The sequence below is a fragment of the Lepisosteus platostomus genome, chromosome 12 (assembly GCF_059453375.1).
Source record: "Lepisosteus platostomus isolate fLepPlt1 chromosome 12, fLepPlt1.hap1, whole genome shotgun sequence".
Taxonomy (NCBI): Eukaryota; Metazoa; Chordata; class Actinopteri; order Semionotiformes; family Lepisosteidae; genus Lepisosteus; species Lepisosteus platostomus.
The window spans coordinates 1354687-1375693 of NC_142622.1; the positions used below are offsets into that span (position 1 = coordinate 1354687).

Sequence of the window (21007 nt, forward strand, 5' to 3'; positions counted from 1 at the left end):
AAAGAGAAGGCGCTATATCTCGGGAACAAAAGCAGCAAACACGACTTTCAACGGCAACGTAACACTAACGAATGAGGTGGGTTTCATCGTCTGCGCTGTTTGTAGGGGGGGCAGCTTCACAGAGCCGTGTCCCACATGTGTCACACATCCATCCCAGCCTGTTGGGGGCACCTTTTCCATTAATTCCCCTGCTACACGCACGCTCCCCCAAGAGCGGTGCTCACAAACACCCCCGGTCGGGTTAGCCAGGAAGGGAGGCGTGTTTCACTGCTTTCCCCTGCTGGCTCTGCTGAAGCTCGTCCGTGTACTCGGGCCCGGAGTCCTGTCCTCGTGACGCATCCCGGCCTCCTCCCATCTCTCCCTCTCGAGCGCCTCCGCCCCTGCACGACCTCCTCGAAGATCGCCTCCCGGTTCTACCCCAGCTGAGCTTCTCCTTCCCATGCTGCTCCCTGTCGGGATGGACACCCCCGACTCCCCCACTCCACCGCCTTCCTACACATCGGCACCTAGGCCTCTACACCTCCAACCCATCTATAACCAGAGATCAGCAGCTAGACAAGACCTTTTTTCCAACCCATCCTGTGGACGTCTAGATGGAGGGCCCCTCCATTACACCCCTGCTCTCTGGTTCACTCACTGCCAGAAGCCAGGGGGCCGATAAACCTTCCCACCACCTCCAACGTCCTATTCTGAGAGCGAGTCTCCCTCAAGTTCCACCTCTCCCAGAATCTCTCCGAGACTGTCATTAACTCTTCCCCTCTCGGGGCAGACACGCAAACACAACACTGGACAAAGAGATGCAGTTTAACCAGCTGCCAGGCTTCTGATGTGCAGGCTGCTGTTCTCACACGCACTGCAGCAGATTGCTTGCAACACCAAGATGGCACATAGACACTTAACAAAAAGCCACCCTCTCCCACAGCTTCAGCACAGCCTCTCTCACTGTTGGGCTTCAGGCTGCTGGGCAGCTCACTCACTCTGCTCGGCTCACTCGCCCTTCTGTGTGCATGTGCCTGGTGTACAGAACTTCACACAAATGCTGCGTGTAATATGCTCAAGGGAGGTATGCAGCTGGAGATTACAAGACGGCTCCTAGCTGCTGCTCGTTAGATCAAGACTCCACAGGTGTGGTCACTTAGGAACCCGCGTTTCCCCAACAGTTCTCTGCATTCTGCACCTTTTGTTCTGTCACACCTGAAAATGTGCCTTCTCGAACATAAACCTTAACGCAAGAAAGGCAACTCAAAGAAATGCAGTAACACAGAACAGACATGGGAACAACAGTCACCTTTTGGCTTCGGTTTCCTCCAAATCTTTTTGTTTTTAATTTTGCAGACAAAAAATATCCTGAGCACTACATGCACAAAAGGGCCCTGTAGTTCAAATTGTGAAATCAAGATTTTCAACTAACAGCATCAGAAAAAAAACAATAAAAAAAACTAAAATAATGAACATGAACTCAGGAACATGTCGCTATGCAACAACAAGCATCAGGAATGTTCTTCTGGGCCAGCGAAGGCCAGTCTCTCGGGAGGCGCGGCGTCCTGTGTCTTGACTGGTGGGGTGACTGGAGAGCTCACCCGCTCATCGGGAGGTTCGGCTCCCAGCCCCTGGGCCTGCGAGCACGGAGCCGCCGGCCGAGAGAAGTAGCCATCGGCCACGGCCTCCGACGCCGTGAGCCTCGCGGAGCTCGTCAACAGCCTGGACAGAAGAGCCTGCAGACCGCTGGCCTGCGGAGAAGCACAGCACAGCGTTAGAGGCTTCTCCTTCCGATGCGATGACTTGTCTTTCAGAATGGCCGCTCCTCTTGCCGAACTGTCTTCTTCACCTCTCGGTCCACTGCTACAATCCCTGCAAAGCACACCGGAGGAGGAAGAAGAGGAAGAGGAAGTGCGGGCAGAGTCACTCACCAGGCTTAGTCCTCCTGTATCAGGAGTTCCATCCTCCCTCATCACAAAGTCATGTTTGGGAAAATGCAGCTGCAATTCAAATCACAATTAGCTGTACAAATAACAGAATAATATTGATTCAGAATGAATAAATCTGATCTCTGAGCTCCCAGCCATGAAGCAGCGTGTTTTTTTCTTTTGCCTCAGTCACTTGTTTAAAACGCACAAACCTGTCAAGTGTTGTTTACGGAAAAATTGTGCAATAAGGGAAGGTGCCAAAACTCATCTACAAAAAAAAACACTCTCCTGAGAGGTTGTCCGGGTTTATCTACGCTTTCCTCAATTTGTCAGTCGCAATAAACCAGACGCTGGGATTTGTCCTGCATTCTGAAGGCAAGTTTGCTAAAAGATGTAATATACTGATTACCGAATTTTCCTTTTTACATTCCCTGGAGGTTCCGACCTCAAGTCCCAACACTGCACAGAGGATTTCCACACCTGGCAGTATTTGTGGGCAAGCCCCTGTACTCTTAATCCTCTCAAACAGAAGTTACCACCCCAAACACAGCCAATATTCCACCACCACTGGGCTGAGAGAAACACTGCATCTCAAGCACTGCATCAGGATTAAACTAATGTAAAGATTACATTTTACGGCAGCCATAATGTATTACCTGTTCAGCTAAAGAGACATGAATCAAATGAATTGCAACAGGAGTCTTAAGCACTGTAGTGGTGTATAGCCATGTTGTGTGTTTTGTAATGTATGTAACATTCTGCCATCCCCTACACTGCTGGTATCCTTCTGCACTTTTTTGATTTATTAAGTGCACTTATACAATAACCCATCCGAACAATCTGGAATCTCCACATCTTAACAGCTGTTCAAGAGGAATCTCAGGTTTGCATGAGTGGGTGGAGTGGTGGCCCTGTGACTAAGGATCTGTTCCTGTGGCTGGAAGGTTGCCGGTTCGTATCCCGTGGCCGGCAGAGGAATCCTACTCCGTTGGACCCCTGAGCAAGGTCCTTCACCCCAACTGCTCCAGGTGTGCCGTATAAATGGCTGACCCTGCTCTCTGACCCCCAGCTTCTCTCTCCCCGGTCTGTGTGTCTCATGGAGAGCAAGCTGGGGTGTGCAAACAGACAAATTCCTAATGTAAGAAATGGTATATGGCTAATAAAGTGATCTATTAAAGTTTCTGCCCAAAGAAACATCCAATCAGGCAGGTGGTGTTTTTCACTCCTGGTACAGTGTAAAAAATGCTTCTGCCAGAGGCATGTTGACACAGGGCGCAGTAGGTTACGACATGCGTGTAAAACCCCTTCCCCAGGCCCTTCCTGACAGCACCCTGCCCCCGAGCCAGAGGAAGGCCCCAGCGCCCTGTACGGCGGCAGGCGGATGTGAGAGGTATCGGGGCTGCTTGCTGTTATTTACTTGACCCCCAGCCAATCACTCCGATTCTGGGCTCTGCACTCTACTGGCACCGGCACAAGCAGGGCTCCCCGACAACGGCTCCTCCGTGCCACGGAGCACACGGAGCTCACGCCTGCCTGCGTCCGGCTCCGGCAGCAGGACCGCTCCGGCGGGAGGCGCCGGGAGGTGCCTTACCCACAGCAGCAGGCCTCCAAGCGCATACATGTCCGCGGCCGACGAGACGGCCCGTCCTCTCCTCACCTCGGGGGCGGCCAGGCTGAGCTTCCCGGCCACCATCGCGCCGGCCAGACAGCGCTGCTCCTGAGGCCGACACAAACACGAGCTAGCGAGCGGCAGCACAGCGGCGCGCTGTCAAGACACAGCTCGCTCTGGGACGTAGCGTCATGAAGGGACGAGACCGTGGCTACCGTGTGGTTGGGAGAGAGACTGCAGATGTTCCACTGAGCACCAGTGAAGCAAGGTGGAGGGAGGGTCCAGGCCTGGCCATGCATGACCTGCCCTGGAACTGGCTCATTGGTCTTTCTTGGTTAAATAAGTTATGATGGCAACAGCAGACTGAATTCTAAAGCTTATAGAAACACTTCATTTACGCAGAAGAAAATGCAATTAAAACTGAAAGTGGCAGCAGTGCCGTCTCTAACAAAGACAAAGCAGAGCATGGGACCAAGTCCAGATTTATCTCGGTATTGCTAAGCTATCGTGCCTAAAAACATAGTGGGTGGGCTGAGAGAGGAAAGGCACCCATTCGAAGAGCGGGCTGCGAGCTGGAGACCAGACTATTGCTGGTAATGAACTGCACTGTCACTGGTCCTATACATGGGAACACACCAGCAGGGTGGAGGAGCTGGGGGCTGGTGCCAGGCCGGGAGCCCCATGTGAAAGGACGCCTGGCTCTGCCCGGCGCGAGCATGGTGCAGGCACCGGGGCTCAGAGGAAGCTTACCGCCGCCTGCGTGAAGTCAAAATCCCCGACTACTCCTTGCTCGCGGCTCAGGACAAACACATTGCTGGGGTGCAGGGAGCCATGGGTGATGTTGAAGTTGTGCAGCGTCTGCAGGCCAGCAGCCACTCCCTGCATCACCCTGGGAACTTCCTGAAGGAACAGCAGAGCCCTCAGCATCTGTCCACACAGCACTGGGGACACGAACACCGACGTCCTACTCACATTAGGGGCCAAGGGACTCGAGGCCTGAACAGCTCTCAGGCTTCCAAACGCCACGTACGGCACCATCACGTACGCCAGCGGATCACACTGGGAAAATAAAAGCACTGTGAGCATCAATCCCTAGAACTGGTCGAGCAATTTCTTCTGAAGTGGAAGAAAAATGAGAACTGCTTTAAAAGGCGGAGGCGGCGGGTCAGAGAAAATACCTTGCCGAAGAACAGGGCAAGCAGGGGCAGCAGTCCGGAGAACTGGACGCGGGAGCAGGCTGTGTGGTACTGGGCCGCGCACTCCAGCATGCGGGCCTCTGTGGTCCCGTCTACAGAATAGCCCTGCGGACGCCAGAACATCCTTCATCCTCTCACACTCGCGAGACGGCCGAGCCGCGACTCCCGGCTCTCCACACTCTCCCCAGGTCAGGACGGAATCATTTCAAAACAGCTGCCGTCTCCGAGAACATAAAACTGGCCAACGGGACGAGGCCACTTGACCGGGCAGGCTGGTGTGGTCAAGCCCCTGGGCTATAAAAAAACTACACGCTTTCTTAAACTCCTTTGATCCAGCATGCTTCTTGGTCAACCAGAAACAAAATATTCAACAAAAAAAAAAACATGCAACACTTGCCATTAAAATGGGTTTTCCTGCACTATAATGTTAATGAGTGCGCCGCTTGAAAACTGTTGAATTAGCGGTGTTCCTCGACACCGGCGCCCGGGCAGCACGGCAGAGTGCAAACTCGTTGTGTATGCCCACTGCTTTCCCCACTGAACTAATGCTGCCCCCTGTTCAAACACACGGCCCTGCTGGAAAACCATGCACATTCACAGGTGAGCACCGGATTTTCCAGCCTCCCTGCCAGCACGGCTGTAGACCCGGGGCACTGACCTGGCACAGCTGCAGCAGATGTTGCCTCTGCAGCTCTGCTCCTCTCACCTGGTGGAGGCTTACTGCCGCTGGCTGTGTGATCCTTTCTTTGTCCTGTGAGGCAGGACTGAAGTACTCTCAAGACATGATGGCTTCTTGTCTTGCATTTTCTTAAGCTTTAAAGGCAAATCAATTCTCTGTATTGCCCGCCTACATAGAACTACAAACTAAACTCCAGATTTATTTGGTGCAGCACTCTTGGCAAAGTGCAACAGAGTACATTCACAAACTGCTAAACGATGCAAGTACATCGACGCAGTCAAAGCAACCCACTGGGCACAGAGAAGAGAAACAGCTCCCAGAGAGGCTAGTGTCTGTTAGATCAGTTACCTTGTTAATTATTTTATTTCCAGGTGACCATAACTGGGAAAACAAGTGTGTGAGGAAATGTACAATGCCACCGTACAGCATTCTGAGATCTCACTTAATAATTCATGCCAGAAAGAAGTTCAGTTTTAAAGTTCTAATCACATTCTCAGGAGTGCATGACTGTGCTTTCACTCCTACGCAAAATCAGCGCATTCCTGTCATTTGCTGCTGAACTTGAACACAGGGGCGACGGTGACTGAGAAGCGTGTCGCTCCAGAAGACACAAATTACCTTCAGAACAACCTTGTGCCCCTGGAACTCTGTGCACACCAGCGGCCTCTTGCTGCTGAACTCTTTCAATGGCTCTGCATCAAAGAGATCACGCTCCAAACTCTTCGTAACGAGACCATTTGAGTCCTGAAGAGAACACACAAGGGGAAGGATGAAACCTGCCGCCAGTTAATGAAAACCACCTTACTGGCACAGTCTGATGCGACATGGTTTTAAGGAACACTGAATGGTGTATTGTATCTTCTCCTGGTACGCGTGATGCACTGCTGACAATTTTAATGGTCGATATTTAGTGCTTACAGTTTACACGAACAAGCATTAAGTTAAATAATCTTGCCATGTAAGTGCTTGAGAACTTCAGGAGCAGTTTCCACTTTAAACAGATGCTTCATTTTTTAAGATTGTAATGTTAAGAGTGCCTTGGAGAAGTCACCAGTTCTGCAAGGGGACCCAGTGCCTACATGCTAAAGAGCCTTTTTCACAAAGCTGCTTGAAGGCACAAATTCAGATCCAAGAACCACATCAGCCCTTGGACATTAGAATTTCATAGAGGTTTAGGCATTAAGACAAGACAGGATATGATAGAAGGCCGTTCGACTCCTCTTCTTGTTTGATTGGGTTCAGAGTACACCTGAAGAAGGCTCCACGGCCAAAACGTTGTGTTTTCCTTCTTCTCTTTTCAGCATGGAATAAACCCATTACTTGTTCCTTTGCAGCCTATGCATGCTGACGCAGCTACCCACCTAAACTACTATCGTATATATAGCTTTGGCTATTCTGTGCCCAAAAATAATTTTTAGTTTTCAGTTGTGACCCTTTGTCCTTGCGGTGTGCAGTGTGTGTTCCTACTGCCAGCGTGGACCACTTGACGCTTCAGTGTGGAATTTCATTTGCCAAGTGCCAGCCTGTCCCTGGTTCTGTCCACGTCTGTTTGCACTTCCCCTGCTGCTGTTTCCGTCTGCTACTCGCCCTGTTTTTGCATCACTGGTAATTCCGACCGGTTCTCTTACTGCACCGCAATCTACATCTTTAGACACGGATCAGGAAGAACAATGGACCTAAAACAGATCCCTGCGGCACCACTACTCACATCTGCCCAGCGAGAGGTCAGGTCCCTCGAGACAACAGCTGTTTCCTGTATGCTCACAAGTTCTCAGTCCTTGTACATACTGTACATTCCCAGGATTTCCCTGGTTTTTAATTTGAAAATAGTGTGAATTAAATTATTCCAGTTGCCATTCCCTTGTAAATGATGTCGGCAGTACCCGGTCGCACAGCAGCTGCTCCATCAGTCACCTCAGGCCCAGCTGAGCTCTCTAGAGGTGCTTACCTTGTAGCTCAGCATGTCTGCTTCCGGATACAGCAGAGGCAGCTCAGGGAAGCCCTTTTCCGCCAAGACACAAAGCTTTTCCTAAACGGATACATACTGCAATAGTAATGCATTCCATATGATAATTTCATGACAATGTGAAAAGTCACAATACACTCTTCCTAGTCTATTGTTAGTGATCTTTTTTTTTTTAGCCACAAAACACAAACAATATGATAAATGTAAAAGGAGAACAGCAATACTATAAGATACACAAAACCGCACACTATAGAAACTGGTCCTTAGAAGCAGGAGGGGACTGGCAGAGGATAGAAAAGCTGGAGATGTCAAACAGAGGAACTAAGAGCTGCAAGTCGCCAGACATCTTCCTTCAAATCCTCTTAGAAGAAGTTTGTCAGTAAATCCGCACGTGAAAGGAATAGTAAGCCTGTACACACAGCCTGGCAGAAATAAAGATGCAGAACAGCTTACATATTCTTCCTTTTCACGGTTAATCTCCTGGAAAAGCGCCTTCCTGGTCTCCGCTATCTCTTCGCTCTTCTTCAAAATCTCCCCCTCGTCGGGCTCCTCCGCCTGCACGAGCAGACAAAGCCAAACCACTGTCATTCACTAGACTCGGCAGCCCTGTGCCGGACGTCTCCACTCCTCGGGCCTGCAGGCTGGGAAACGCACAACGACAAAGCCTTTCAAGCTCCAGAGCAAAACCAGATGATCAAAGTAACTCGTGGACTGCACCTGTTCCTTCTGTGAAACCTCTATCCCCACCCTCACGCAGTGCCTTGCGTCCCCCAAGCCTTACATCCTCCAAGCTCGCCTTCACCACCACAGCCCAGCGCAGCTGCGACTTCAGGGACTTGATCACTCTCTTCACAGAGAGCAGCACGTCCACCTTCGGCGTGTGACCCAGCCACTGAAGGAGCTCCTTCTTCAACTGTATGGCAGAATAAAAGAAGAGTCCTTATAATAGTTTAAGCCTTACTCACAACACATGTAACATAATGTTTTGTATATGGCTTCAAAGCATAAGCCACATTTTTCTTGTTTTTATTTGGTACAATTACTGCACGTTTGATATGCCTAATGCTTTAAGAGTTTGTTTACCTGTGTTCCATTTATTATACAAAATGAATTGTGTCCTTGTATACATAGAATTTTCATCAAAAAGGATCTCTAAGCACTTTACATATTGTAGGGCACCCACTTCATCCTCCACTGAAGTGTAGCCCCACCTGGGAGACACACAGGGGCCCACTCTGCACCAGCAGAGCCACCTGGGAGACACACAGGGGCCCACTCTGCACCAGCAGAGCCACCTGGGAGACACACAGGGGCCCACTCTGCACCAGCAGAGCCACCTGGGAGACACACAGGGGCCCACTCTGCAATAGCAGAGCCACCTGGGAGACACACAGGGGCCCACTCTGCAATAGCAGAGCCACCTGGGAGACACACAGGGGCCATTCTGCACCAGCAGAGCCACCTGGGAGACACACAGGGGCCCACTCTGCACCAGCAGCCCCACTGCATGGCACACTAGGTGAGGAGCGACAAACTGCTTTACCCTTCAGTTAAGGAGGGATCTTCAGGTAGGCAGACTGGACTGTGAATTAAGTCAGGACACTGGGGTTTCCATCTAGAGAAATACCTACCATCCATGTTGCAACTGCGTCTTTGGACAAAGGAACAGTGGAGTGGAGATGGAAATTCACCTCCCTACAGTAGGAAGAACTTAGAGTTCTCTTATTGCATGGGGCTTTTCAGATTTAGGAATACAACAGCACAGGTAGCTTCCCAAGCAGGACAAGATCCAAGGAGCAACACTGAGACTTTCTACAAAAGCACTAACATTAGGGCTCTAACTGCTCCACGTTTAAGCAGTAGGACGTCACAAAGCATTTGTAGTGCTAGAAAAACAATAACCACCTTTTAGACTAAACTTAAAGCGTTTTTTTCTTTATGCACAGTTAACTAAAAGAAGGTGCCAGCAGAACGGCCTGCTGTGAACGTGAGGATCCGCACACACCTCCATGTTCGCAAGGTACTTGTCTCTCACAGTGTGCAGCAGGCCCAGCTCCTGCTCAATCTTCTGTATCACTCTGTAATACGCACTGGACACTATCTTCACCTCTTCATTATCCTGCTCCTGCGTCAGGAGGAAGAAACAGAGCAAGGGAAAAAAAAACACAGGTCACTATACAAAAGGAATGCAGTGCCTTTAGCATTATTCATCCTCCTTTTTAAAGCAAATCACTGTCATGGACTAGTTTCCATTTTAATGGGTTTATCAGCACAGCAGCACAAGCCCCTGGTCTGAAATGCACGTCTGATTTAAAACCACGCAGTGAGGATGGAGATCTCAGCAAATGCTGCCTCATTAAGAATGAGGGAAAATATGCCGCAGGTCGAGAAAAACGAGCTGTCCTGACATCACCTCGGGGACAGCTAACGAGTCGAGGTCTAAGGTGAAGAGCAAGAGGGCTCCTGACACGAGGAGTAAAGTGTACAGCACTTGACCCCACCAGCCTTGGCTAGAAAAGGGGAAATAACCGTGCCGGTGTTAGAGGAGAGGGAGAGCAGACTGGCCAACCCTTCCTAAGCCAGAAACCAATATTAATGAGAAGTCTTATACTCCTCAGCATCCGCTGCCTCATCCCGTCGACAAAACGTGTTGGCATCTGCCATGTGGGATCGAGCAGCTCGAGCAGGGACTTGGGCAGCTGGGAGCGGGCACGTCTGCCAAAATCCCTGAGCTGCTGCAAACGGAAGTGTCCGTGCCCGAGGGTCACGCTTGACCGAGAAGCAGCAGAGGTCAGCAATGCCTTTGTCTGCCTCAGAAAGGACAAAATCCTGGTTCAAGGACACTCCCAAATCAGCTGAAAAACAAGCACGTGCTGCCCTCGGACAACACCTAAAGAGAGTTCTTAGGAAGAGCTACTATGCAGGACTCTGACCCAGCACTTTCACAGCTCACGTGCCTCGGGACGGTTTCGCTAGAGCTGTGAACATGGAGGCGATGCTCACTCACTGCGAGACACAGCTGCAGCTCGCTGCTCACGTCACTCTCGGCTCTCTCCAGGATGCGGTCCACACTGTCGGCGACCTCTTGCACAGACAGAGATGAAGGCTCGCTCCCCAAGCAAAAAAACTGAAGAGACAGAATATACGCTTCCTTTAAACGGAGGGTAGAAATTTGAACGTTTTTCTAACCATTTCCAAATCAAGGCATACCAAATTTATCTCTGCTAAGCAACAATTTATATGATGAATAAATGATGATCCAATAAAGAAAGTTAATCAGAAATGCTGGTAACAGGACATTTGCAATAAAAGGGGAGTAAAGGTGAAATATAGCAATCACCAATTGCAGGAACTGACAATCTGGCAATAGAAAAGCAACAAAACAATAAGAAACAAACCAATCAACTGACAAAAACTTTCTAAAAATGTAAGGAATTTTAATGCGCTCTTCCATCCATGAGCACAGTTACTGATGCACACAAGCATTCCTTGAGCAAAGCTCAATTAAACTGGTCAGCAGAACCAGCTGATGCAATTCTCGTGAACACTGGTTGAGTTACCTAATAAAAAGAAGTGGTTCTCCTTTCACACAGCAGAATCGGCTACAATCGGCCCAGGACAGCAAGTACCATGCAGCCTTTGTGTCCCAAAGGACACAGTCTGGTCGTGTAGGGTGAAACCCACCTCACTGGTGTCACAGAGCCACGAGCGGAGGGCTTTCAGGGATTCATCTGTTTGTTTCCTGATGCCGCTGAAATACTGCTGCTTCTGGCTCTTCCACTCGGCGAACGACTCGAAGGCACTCTCACCCACGTCTAGAGATGGGAAAGATCCGAACACCACCGACAGACTGGAGCCCAGGTCCTTAAAAAAAGAAATGAAGCACTCTTTCACAGAGCTCTTCACTTCACTTCAGTAGGAGCTGACCACACAGGCCTGAAAGGCCAACAACATAGTCAGCTCAACTTCATGACACTGTGACTGTGCTGGATTCACATTAATATCATTTCGGGATATACATGCACAGACAGCATTGTAAACAGGCATGAAAAAGACAAGCACACATCACACACATGAATGTCTAAACCTGAATCCAAGCGCAAACATATAGATACTACAGAATGAATGGGACCAAGAATGGATCCCAGTGGGACCCCACATGTGATGAACTTCTTTCGAGGGAGAACAATGACCAATCTAAACAATCGACTAAGATTCAAGTCTTTACAGAACAGCTCTAAGACTGCTTACCACCATCCCTCTTTATTCAACACTTACAATAGCTGGGTGGATTGAGCAAACAAAACTGAATTAATAGGTAGGATATTGTGAAACAAAACAGCCTGTTTGGGTTAGTGAGTAGACAAGGAACAAGGGCTCGATATCCCAGTTACAGGTCACTTACAGGTAGACCAAAGGTAGGGATAAGGTTTAGTGTGTACCCTTTGTCATGAATGGGCACATTCACATGCTAAGTAAAGCCAGGTTTAGGGAAGCACAGAATTCTTCCAGAGGAGTGCTGAGTGTCAGTGTGAATATTAAAACACCCTAAAATTAACATTAGGCCTGAGAGACAACAAAGGAGGCTTTCTGCTTTGGTGGCCTGTGCACAAGCAGCGTTGCTACAGTCACCTTTAGATTACAAAACCTCCTGATTACGTATGTAACTCTCTGTCATAAGGCATTTCTAAGTGACATTATTCCAGCTCAATTCTACTGGTTTATTTGGATGAATGGAGCAGCTCTTCAGGTGCTACAGTTTTTAAAAGATATAGAAAAGCTACAGAAGCACTGGTCCTCCAGAAGCAGGGTAGACACTCCTGAGACAGAATAAAGATGAAACTCTTTTAAAGAAACATCAAGAGTTTCCACAAATACATCTATAAAGTCAAAAGTATGTGAATCATGCAAAAAACAAGATGCATTAACCAGAGGAAAAAGAGCCCTAATATTGATGAGAACATATGGCACGTTTTGTTCCCCCAAGTCACTCAAACAAAAGACGAGAACAAGAACAGACAGATGAGTGCCAAGGAACACGCTCTCACACCTTCAGAGTGTCCATGCGCTCGGCGATGGGCAGCCTGTCTGCCTCCAGTAGAAAGTCATCTATGGCCTCCACGAGAGCCCGCCTCGCTTCGTTACGTCGGCCAATCAGATCTCTCAGCTCATCTTTCTGGCGGAACAGAGCGGCATTTCCTGGTTGTCACTCAAACACTGCCCCCGAGTTCAGAGGAGCAGCCTTCATGCATCTACAGAACACCAAAACCACGCGCCGTACACTGAGGAAACTCCATCAGAAACAAGCAAGAGAACAACAAACCCATTCACCACTATGTTCACCAGTTCTGCTCGCCGTTACTGAAACAAAGCATCATTTGTAGTGAAAAGCTAATTGCACATTTGCACTTGACAGCGGTCCACCCTTGCAAAAAAATCAATTAGGTTGCTTTATTTCCCCCCCCAAAACTAGGCAAACTAGGCCTTTTAATACTAGATTATAAACACAGCTGCCATTCTGTTAGTCTTACACAGATATTGAACCATTCAGAAGTGGAAACTGCAACACTTGAAGCGTTGCTGGGTTTTCAGTTTCCCAGCAACACGGTCAGAATGGATCTCACAGCCCATCCCACGCCGGTCCTGCTTCTCCTTATCCCACAGGATCGAGGTGCTGCTCATTCCGACACTCACGTCTACCGCGCAGGCCTGCAGCGCCGCTTGAGCCAGGCTGTACGCAGTCCAGGCCGTGTCCAGTCTCTCCATGGCCGCCGGCGCAGACAGACCGGTGCGCGTGACCGCGTCTATGGCTTCCGAAAGGCCGTCTCCCACACTGCTGCCGGGGCTGCCCTGCCTGCGGGGGCCAGAGGACCGGATTCATTCCCGCTCGGAGCGACGTTCCGGTCGGCTGGATGCAGCGCGACTCATCCGGCAGGCCATGCAACTGCCCGTTCACTGCAAATTCCCATTTGTCCCAACTCCTTCAAAACATCTCTATTATTCTTGTCAATTTGTACCAAACTAATGCGAGACCGATCAATTACCTACTGGGTTTATTTGCACAGTTTACCTCAATTCCCAGGGTTCCAAAGAACAGATCAGTACCATGTGGGCTTTCTGTGTCTTTCGTGCTGAGAAAACCAAATTGTCTTTATAGTTGATAACATGCAAAGAAGGTCCATCTGCACGAGCACATGAAAGATGCTACAAACGACTCGCTGCAGACCCCTACCACCCATCTTGTAAAAACCCAGCTTCCCTCGGTGACCTGAGCTGTCACTTCTCGTCCGGAGGCAGCTCTCTGGGCTGACTGTCAATATCTGCCACAGTTCTACTTGAATGAGGCCCCTGTACAGTCTGCTCTGCTCCAAGACAGGTGAAGCCTGTGTAAGACCTGGGTACAGGATTTAAACTTACTCCCCTCCTTCCAACTGATTCCACAGCTGTGTGCTTTCTGCAGCGTGACAGGATGGCAACACAAACTCTGTAGTGAGGTCCTGATGAACTCTGAGTGCCTGTGGTCAGGAGTCTGACCTTCTACAATCAGGCCTCACTTAGAAGCAAGGGGTGAAGCAGACTCTCTCTCCTCCCCTGACCTGCAGGTGCCGTGGGCCTGCTGTGAGTCACTCCGAGGGGAGCTGCTCTTTTGTTAAGGATGATGCGGGTCCCTTCCTGTATGTAAAGTGCACGGAGATCCTTTAGGATGAAGAGGACTATATAAACGTAAAGCATTCATGACATTATAACTCGTAACATTCCTACTGTCTGCTCCAGGGATTTCCATGCTTCCTGCAGGACTGCGAGGCTACGTCAGCCTAACCTACAGTGTCACAGGCATTCTGTGTGACTGCAACCTTGCCAGGCAAACTTCACAATGGCAGTCAGAGCAGTCATACCGCAGTCTGCGCACTGCTTCCGTCTTCTCCAGCAGCGCTCGCAGTTTGTCTCCAACTGCTGTTTGCATCTGCTTCTCGAGCTCCTCTAGCTCCGTCTGGAACCCCTCCTTAACCTTCTGCAATTGAAAGCAAGAAAAAAACACTGATGCAGAATTTTAAAAAAAGAGATGCACAAGGAGCAAATCAGTACTTGCCTTGTTTTGTCTCTGGCTATGGTATTAAATAAGACACAGAACATGAATTCCCTAGTTAACTCTCTTTGTATATGTTATTGTGTGTATTCTGCAGGAGTTTTCATGGACATCAGTACTAACTAGACTAAAATCAGTTCCACAAGTAAGTACAAGGTGGCACTAAGAACAAGGACAAGGCAGGTGAGGTTCGGACTTCTCCACATCAACACCCAATAACCATGAAACAGGTTCTGCAAAACTATCCACAATACGAGCGGTATGCACTCCCAGTTATAATCAGATGGCACCGCGCTGGGGAGGCTGTATATACTGAGAGCCACGTCCCGCCCGAGCACACACCTGGAGCTCAAGGCTGATGTCCTTCAGCCGGACCTCCAGCAGCACGGCCTTCTGCTCCAGGGCTCTGCTCTCGGCCCTCAGCTGCTCGTTCTCCTCCTGGAGCTCCCGGTCCGCCTTCACTCTCAGGGTGGACGGCGGCACCGCGGCAGCCGCGGCTCTCTCCCTGAGGGTGGAAAAACACGACAGCGATGTTGAGGCTCCTGCGGAGGCGAGCTGGGCGCCGGGCCTGTCTCAGCGTTCCTGGATCAGCCCGGTTTCCACGAGCTCCCCCCTCGTCGCTCGCACTGGCGGCCACACCGCATCCGCGTGCCAGGCAATCACACGTCCTCAAGCATCTGACCAACCAATGAGGATGACAGGGCAGAAACGAGTAGCAGTGCTCTTCAGACACCTCACTTAACGCCGACACAGTGACTTAAAATATCACAATTAAAGAAGCGATTTAGAACCCGGAGCGTTTCGACTAGAAAGGATTTCTGCACATTTCAGCAGAACGCAAACTCACACTCCCTGTAGAACTACAAAGAAAATGCAGAGTTGTCTTCAGCCATTCGACAAGGTTTCTCGTGGCCCACAGCCCTACTAAACTACAGCGGTTCAGAGTGGTCTGTTCCCTTTCGAAGCAACGACCACACCGCGGCTGACGTCTAACTGCACGGAGCCGCTGGGACGGTGACACGCACAGCCCGAGCCCTGTCCGGGAAGCTGCAGCTCCTTCACCTGAAAGCCCTGGGCCTCTGATGGAGAGCGGCCTGGCGCGGGCCTGGCATGTGCCCCTCCTGCTTGCCGTCCCCTGCGTGCCCCTGCTCCAGGACGCCGGAAGGCCACAATCCAGAGGGGGGCCGCAGGATCCGTGGCGGATTCTGGAAGTCCTGGGTGCCGCGTGGGATACTCGTTTGGGAGAACTTCATTTTGGCAACTTCCTCCCCGATACTGACATCGCCTTGAAAGGCCTGGACAAGGACAGTCCCATCCATGCGCACTGACTTTGCCTGGATTCTTACTTTTTTCCCATAAATTAAATTGTAGAGAAAAGTCCTCCCCTGGAAGTAAAAAAAAAAAAAATGGAAAAGACAGAATGATTGAGCGTTTAATACGCCAAAGGATAACCTTTTCACTGCAAAGCTGTCTACTGAGAACGTTAGACATTAGAATCAAATTTTGTACGTGAAACAAATACAAAAAGAGACATTTCAGATTTGCTTCTATCGATCAATAGTACTAATGTGCATCTACACAATGTCTCTTGACCGCACAATGCTTTTTTTAAAACAAAACCACCTCGAGTGGTGAAACTGGCGGTTTTAAAGGATGCATGGTGCTGCCCCCTTGTGGAGAAAAGTGCAGGGCACGCAATGAGAAATGAAGTATTACCTGCTGGAAGTGGGAGGAATCCTGTTCACCGAGAGCTTGAAAACCCCAAAACGTGTACTTTTTTGCAAAACTTGGCATCTGAAGATCTTCGGGTAGTTCAACAAGAGAAGACCTGCTGACAACTTCACAGTTTCCATAGTCGATGTAGATCACGTGGAACTGGTCAAATAAATTACACTGCATTACCTTCTGTGCGCAGTGACAGGAAAGGAATATGTAGGCTTTTAACTAAAAAACGATTTGGTAGCAGCACGGCCACAAGACACCTTCTCCTCTTCCTGCATCTGCACCTTGCACCTGTACCAGCACCGGTCTTCGGAAAACATCGCTGCGTATATCTGTTGAGCAAGACAGGTTATTAACTTCCCTGCACATTACAAATCCATTCCTGTTTGCCAGATGACACTGACGATCTGTTAAGACTGGGCATTGTGATCGCCTTTGTAGGCTCCTTCTGAAATTATAAATTGCCTAAGCTAAAGCGATTAAATAATAACAGCTGTATTTACTTCTCAGCTCTCTTTTGAAGTGTGGTAAGCATTCATATCAAACAAAAACAAAGAAACATACAGGCATTCTAAAGACATGCCCTGGTAAACTGGACCAGAACGGACCTCCTGTGGAAAGAGAGACTGCTGTACTCCACAGCACAGTGGAGAGGGTCTTCCTGACTACCACAGAGCAGCCCTCTCTCCTCAACATCCCCAGCTCCCCACCGACTGCACGGGGGCCATTCAAATGTTCGGCTGAGGTCAGAAAGTTAACCGTTTCAATACGGCGTGATGTCTGAGCTGTGCTCTGCTGATTCAGGACCGAACTCTTACCTTGTACATGCTGGGAATCCCAGTAACTCTCCTGGCCATGGGACATATCTGAGAGAGAGTGTTCGTCATGCTCTCTATGGCCTGATCTTCACTCACGTTCTGGAATCATACACCAGCATAAAACACATCAGGGTGACCAGAGTGATCCTTAGAAGCTCCTGAGGCGAAACCCCTCCATGGTGAGCCTGGCTCTTCACAAGCTACATGATCCCGCGCCTGGACTATCTTTAGGTGGAATGAAGGAAAAAAGGCTCCCATGGATCTCACACGGCAGTCCCAAGCAACAATACTCTTTATTTTATATAGCGCCTTTCACAAGGCCTCCTCCAGGCTCCTTACAACACAACAAAACACGTAAGCCAGGTCGACAAACTGAAAGAACTGAGCTCCGGGGCAGGAAAATGAGTTTCTCGTGAGGACCAACATGGGATGTGGGATCATTCCACAGCCTGGCAGTCCTCCCGTTCGGAGCCTCGCTCTGGGAGGCGAACAAAACCCACAAACACCAGTGAGCAGGGAGTGAACAGGAAGCCGTCTTCGCAATCTTTTGCATCATCTGATTCCACTTCCTTCATGAATTAAGTTATTAAACTGCTAATGAGGTAAATACGACCTTAAAACTTAAACCTGGGGTGTCCGAAACCGACCTACGGGGATGAGAGGACAAGACTAAGGCAGGATCGTCACGCGGGCGTTACTGGAGCACTGCCTATCCAACGAGGACGCCGAAGCACACAAAACTCAACGGCACGCAACACGTGGCAACTCTCCCCGGCAGATCTTCGGAGAACGAGAAGTGTTCTGAACGCAAAAACGTTTCAACAGGAAAACGCATGAGACACCGTCGGGCCTGAAGGCAGCAGCCCTACCTGAGCCCAGAAGGTGACAGCGTCCACTACATGCGTCACACCGACGAGCTCCACTGCAGGAGGAAGAGAAGGAAGAGACAGGTCAGCGAAATGATGGCCCAAGAGTCCGATCGAACCGCACATCCAGCACAAACCAGCAGAGCCTCACCATTCTCCATTTCAGACCCTTCCATGAGCGCAGGTTTCTACACTGGGGAAGAAGACAAGAACAGTAAGAGACCAGGGGCGACTCAGCACAAGCGTCATGTTGTTTAAGGCCCCTCCTGCATCCCAATTCAGACAAGCCGCTTGGTTGCTTCTGTTCTTCCATGTGAAATGTTCAGTCCGGTCAGGGATTAAAATTAGGAGTTGCGTCTGGGCACAACATTTTCATATCATCACTTTATTCCAGCAACATGGCAGACAATGGACTCTATATTAACCCCGGTGGATTTGTTTTTAACAGATAATCCCACGCAGCAGGGGAAAAAAATGCTTCATCTCATTATTTTAACAAAAAAAATAATTTACCGACACGTTTTCTGTAATTGTATACAGATATAAGGCTGTAGATACTCCTGCAGTTTCCAACACGGTATTGCTGACCCTATACCCCTCAGCAAACTGTCCAAATAACCGCATTCAAATATTCGCAAGTTGCCTTTTAAGAACTGTGCTTTTTAAGCATCTTAAGATGTGGAACCCTTACATTCAAAAAAGATTCGTGAAGACTTGGGAGGAAAAGAGACTTCCCTCCTCTGAAGGAGCTTGTTAGAGCAATTAAAAGGACTGAAATGCGGAATAGTTATCAGGCATGTGTACCCCGGGAGTGTTTATAGTTTTCCATATACTGTATATATATATAAAGGTTTGGCCCCCATCCCCAAGCCCAGAAAACAGGGCATTACCTTGGGAAAAACCTGATATAATGACACTGTAGAAGACAGACGACGTCCGCTCCCCCAGGCAACCGCGAGTTAAAAATCGCGGCTGACAGGTATATCACTAGGAATAACAGGACGGTTTAAAAAGAACTAAACTCGATGTTTCAATTTTACATCGTCACCAAGAACACTGATCGTCTCCCGATATCGGACCGGACAATTCACGAAGCCGTTCACGTTTAACAAAGCCGTGAAGACGGCTGTCCCACCGCGCGAGAGCCACCGCCCCTTCCGGGCCGCGCGCGCGCGCGCACGCACCCTCGCCCCGCCCCTTCCGGCAGCGCTGCGGCGCAGGCGCGGCACGTCATGTGACCCGCACGCCGCAGCCCGAGCTCGCTGAGGTCCCAGCGATGGGTCAGCCAGTAAGGTGGCGCACCTTCACCCAGCCTCCTCTCACCTCCCTGGTTCGAGTCTTCTCCCTTATTTCCTTTCTGAACCGCTCTTATCAGGCGATCAGACACAGGAAAGCACTCCTCGCCCACAGTGGGTGTCTTTTTTCCTTTAGCCTCGTGTCCGCAAGCACCACGAAGGAGGGAGGTGTTCCAAGTCAGAAATTGGGACAGGGTTAATACCGATTACAAACTGCATTCACCATTTTAGAGCTGAAGGCAACTTAACACTCATATCCCAAACAGAAAAATGAAACCCATGAGCCAGTAATTGAGAACTTGGAGCAGCAGAGGAGACAGCGACCCCTCCAAGACCAGGGCGGGGAGCCTTTGCTCTGCTGCGTCCTGAGCCTGACCCAGCAGCCTGTCTCTGGACCGTGGGAGGAAACCCATGCCAAAACAAGGAGAATATACAAATGAGCAAGTAACAGGTTTATTCACTGCTGAAAAGAGAAGACAGAAAACACAACGTTTCGGCCGTGGAGCCTTCTTCAGGTGTGAACATACAAACTCCACACAGACAGCACCCCAGGTCCAGAATCGAACCCAGGGCCCAGCGCTGCACCACAGTGCCATCCAACACCTAATTTGTACCTGTGAAATACCTTTAAAAAATGGCAGCACCAGTAATCTCTAGTGTAGATATTTCATCACTCAGGATAACAGAGCTATAGAGCAGAGGATAACAATTTTTTCCCATTTCTTTTTTAGATATTTTTCTTTAGTTTACAGAAGAGTCTGCCTGTTTAAGTTGCTGCTGAGCTGGGAGTCACAAGCCCCTCTACAGTCAGCCTGTCTGGAGTGTTGACTTGGGTCCCATCCTAACCACTGGACTTCCTTGTCTCTGTCATGTCCAATGTCCAGTCTCTGACCAGCCCCTTGTCTCTGTCATGCCCAGTGTCCAGTCTCTGACCAGCCCCTTGTCTCTGTCATGCCCAGTGTCCAGTCTCTGACCAGCCCCTTGTCTCTGTCATGTCCAGTGTCCAGTCTCTGACCAGCCCCTTGTCTCTGTCATGCCCAGTGTCCAGTCTCTGACCAGCCCCTTGTCTCTGTCATGTCCAGTGTCCAGTCTCTGACCAGCCCCTTGTCTCTGTCATGTCTGGAACACTGGCATTGAAGATTTTTTGCTTTGGAACAGTGAGCTACCGATGCTTGAACAGTGAGGTCATTAAATTAGAGCTTTACTTTGAATGGAAGTGATAATTGCTGGAGAAGAGCGTAGGTAAGCTTTAGAATAATATTCTCACATACCGAAAAGAAATTCATTTTGTGCTTGTACTAATCTGCTAAAAATCGTCTCGGTACTTTTTCACTCTGAATGACATTACATGGTCTGTATTCTTCTTTGTGAGCTGTCCTTGGAAATGCTACTGGAATTCGTTGCCTGCGTACTGTCTTTATTTACTTTTTTTGCATTTTCCGTCTTTTATGTTGTTTCTTTTAAGTAAACGCACTTGGAATGGGGAATGTGGTTTAGACAACCAGGGAAGGATGGTCCTGGTCTCCTTCGTGACCAGACGCTCTTACGGAAACGCCTTGTCTTATTTCTCCGATGTGGACACCAGGTGTGTGCGGGATGCTGGAGCTGCACAGTGCACAAGGTGCATGAGCTCAGTGTTTTGCCTTATTCTGGTGAGAAGCTTGGGGGAGAAAGCTGAGCTGCAATCACTGCAGGCTGAACTGTGGTGTGAAAGCTGGCATCACTCTGGCTGAACCTAAGAAATAAAGACGCATTGCAGGTCACGGCATCACCATAGTCCCTTATTATCTGAATATCACTGGTTGCAATAGTAGTGGCAACAGTAGCAGCAAAAGTGCGATTTAGGATGAGAAGTCAAGTAG

General features: G+C 49.5%; 1 protein-coding gene across 5 annotated transcripts; it reads right to left on the bottom strand.

The window, feature by feature from the left end:
- Positions 1–1301: 1301 nt before the first annotated feature.
- stk31 (serine/threonine kinase 31) lies at positions 1302–19022 on the bottom strand. Of its 5 annotated transcripts, none has more exons than XM_088600360.1 (24): positions 18741–19022; positions 18002–18038; positions 17854–17906; positions 16985–17083; positions 16427–16498; positions 16161–16319; positions 15507–15829; positions 14787–14949; positions 14254–14369; positions 13052–13211; positions 12408–12533; positions 11042–11221; positions 10365–10484; positions 9363–9482; positions 8139–8270; positions 7811–7912; positions 7340–7420; positions 6010–6135; positions 4695–4817; positions 4489–4575; positions 4267–4416; positions 3499–3624; positions 1911–1979; positions 1302–1730 (listed from the first exon to the last, which is right to left on the bottom strand). In XM_088600360.1, exons 2-24 carry the CDS (start codon positions 18024–18026, stop codon positions 1491–1493), a joined length of 2952 nt encoding a protein of 983 aa, XP_088456486.1. In that variant the 5' UTR covers positions 18027–18038; positions 18741–19022; the 3' UTR covers positions 1302–1490. The 5 variants fall into 5 exon arrangements, with proteins under 5 accessions (XP_088456486.1, XP_088456487.1, XP_088456485.1 ...); XM_088600361.1 differs by having other exon boundaries at positions 3499–3618; positions 18002–18043; XM_088600359.1 differs by having other exon boundaries at positions 18002–18043.
- Between the last annotated feature and the right edge of the window lie 1985 nt (positions 19023–21007).

Bases quoted from the DNA above. Each gene is read 5' to 3' on its own strand.
- stk31 (XM_088600360.1), bottom strand. From the start codon at position 18,026: ATGGAAGGGTCTGAAATGGAGAATG. The intron at 16,499-16,984 runs GTAAGAGTTCGG...CTTGCTCAACAG, and splicing joins GGATTCCCAGCATGTACAAG to ATATACGCAGCGATGTTTTC. The intron at 6,136-7,339 runs GTAAGCACCTCT...TGTTCTCTTCAG, and splicing joins CAGACATGCTGAGCTACAAG to GACTCAAATGGTCTCGTTAC.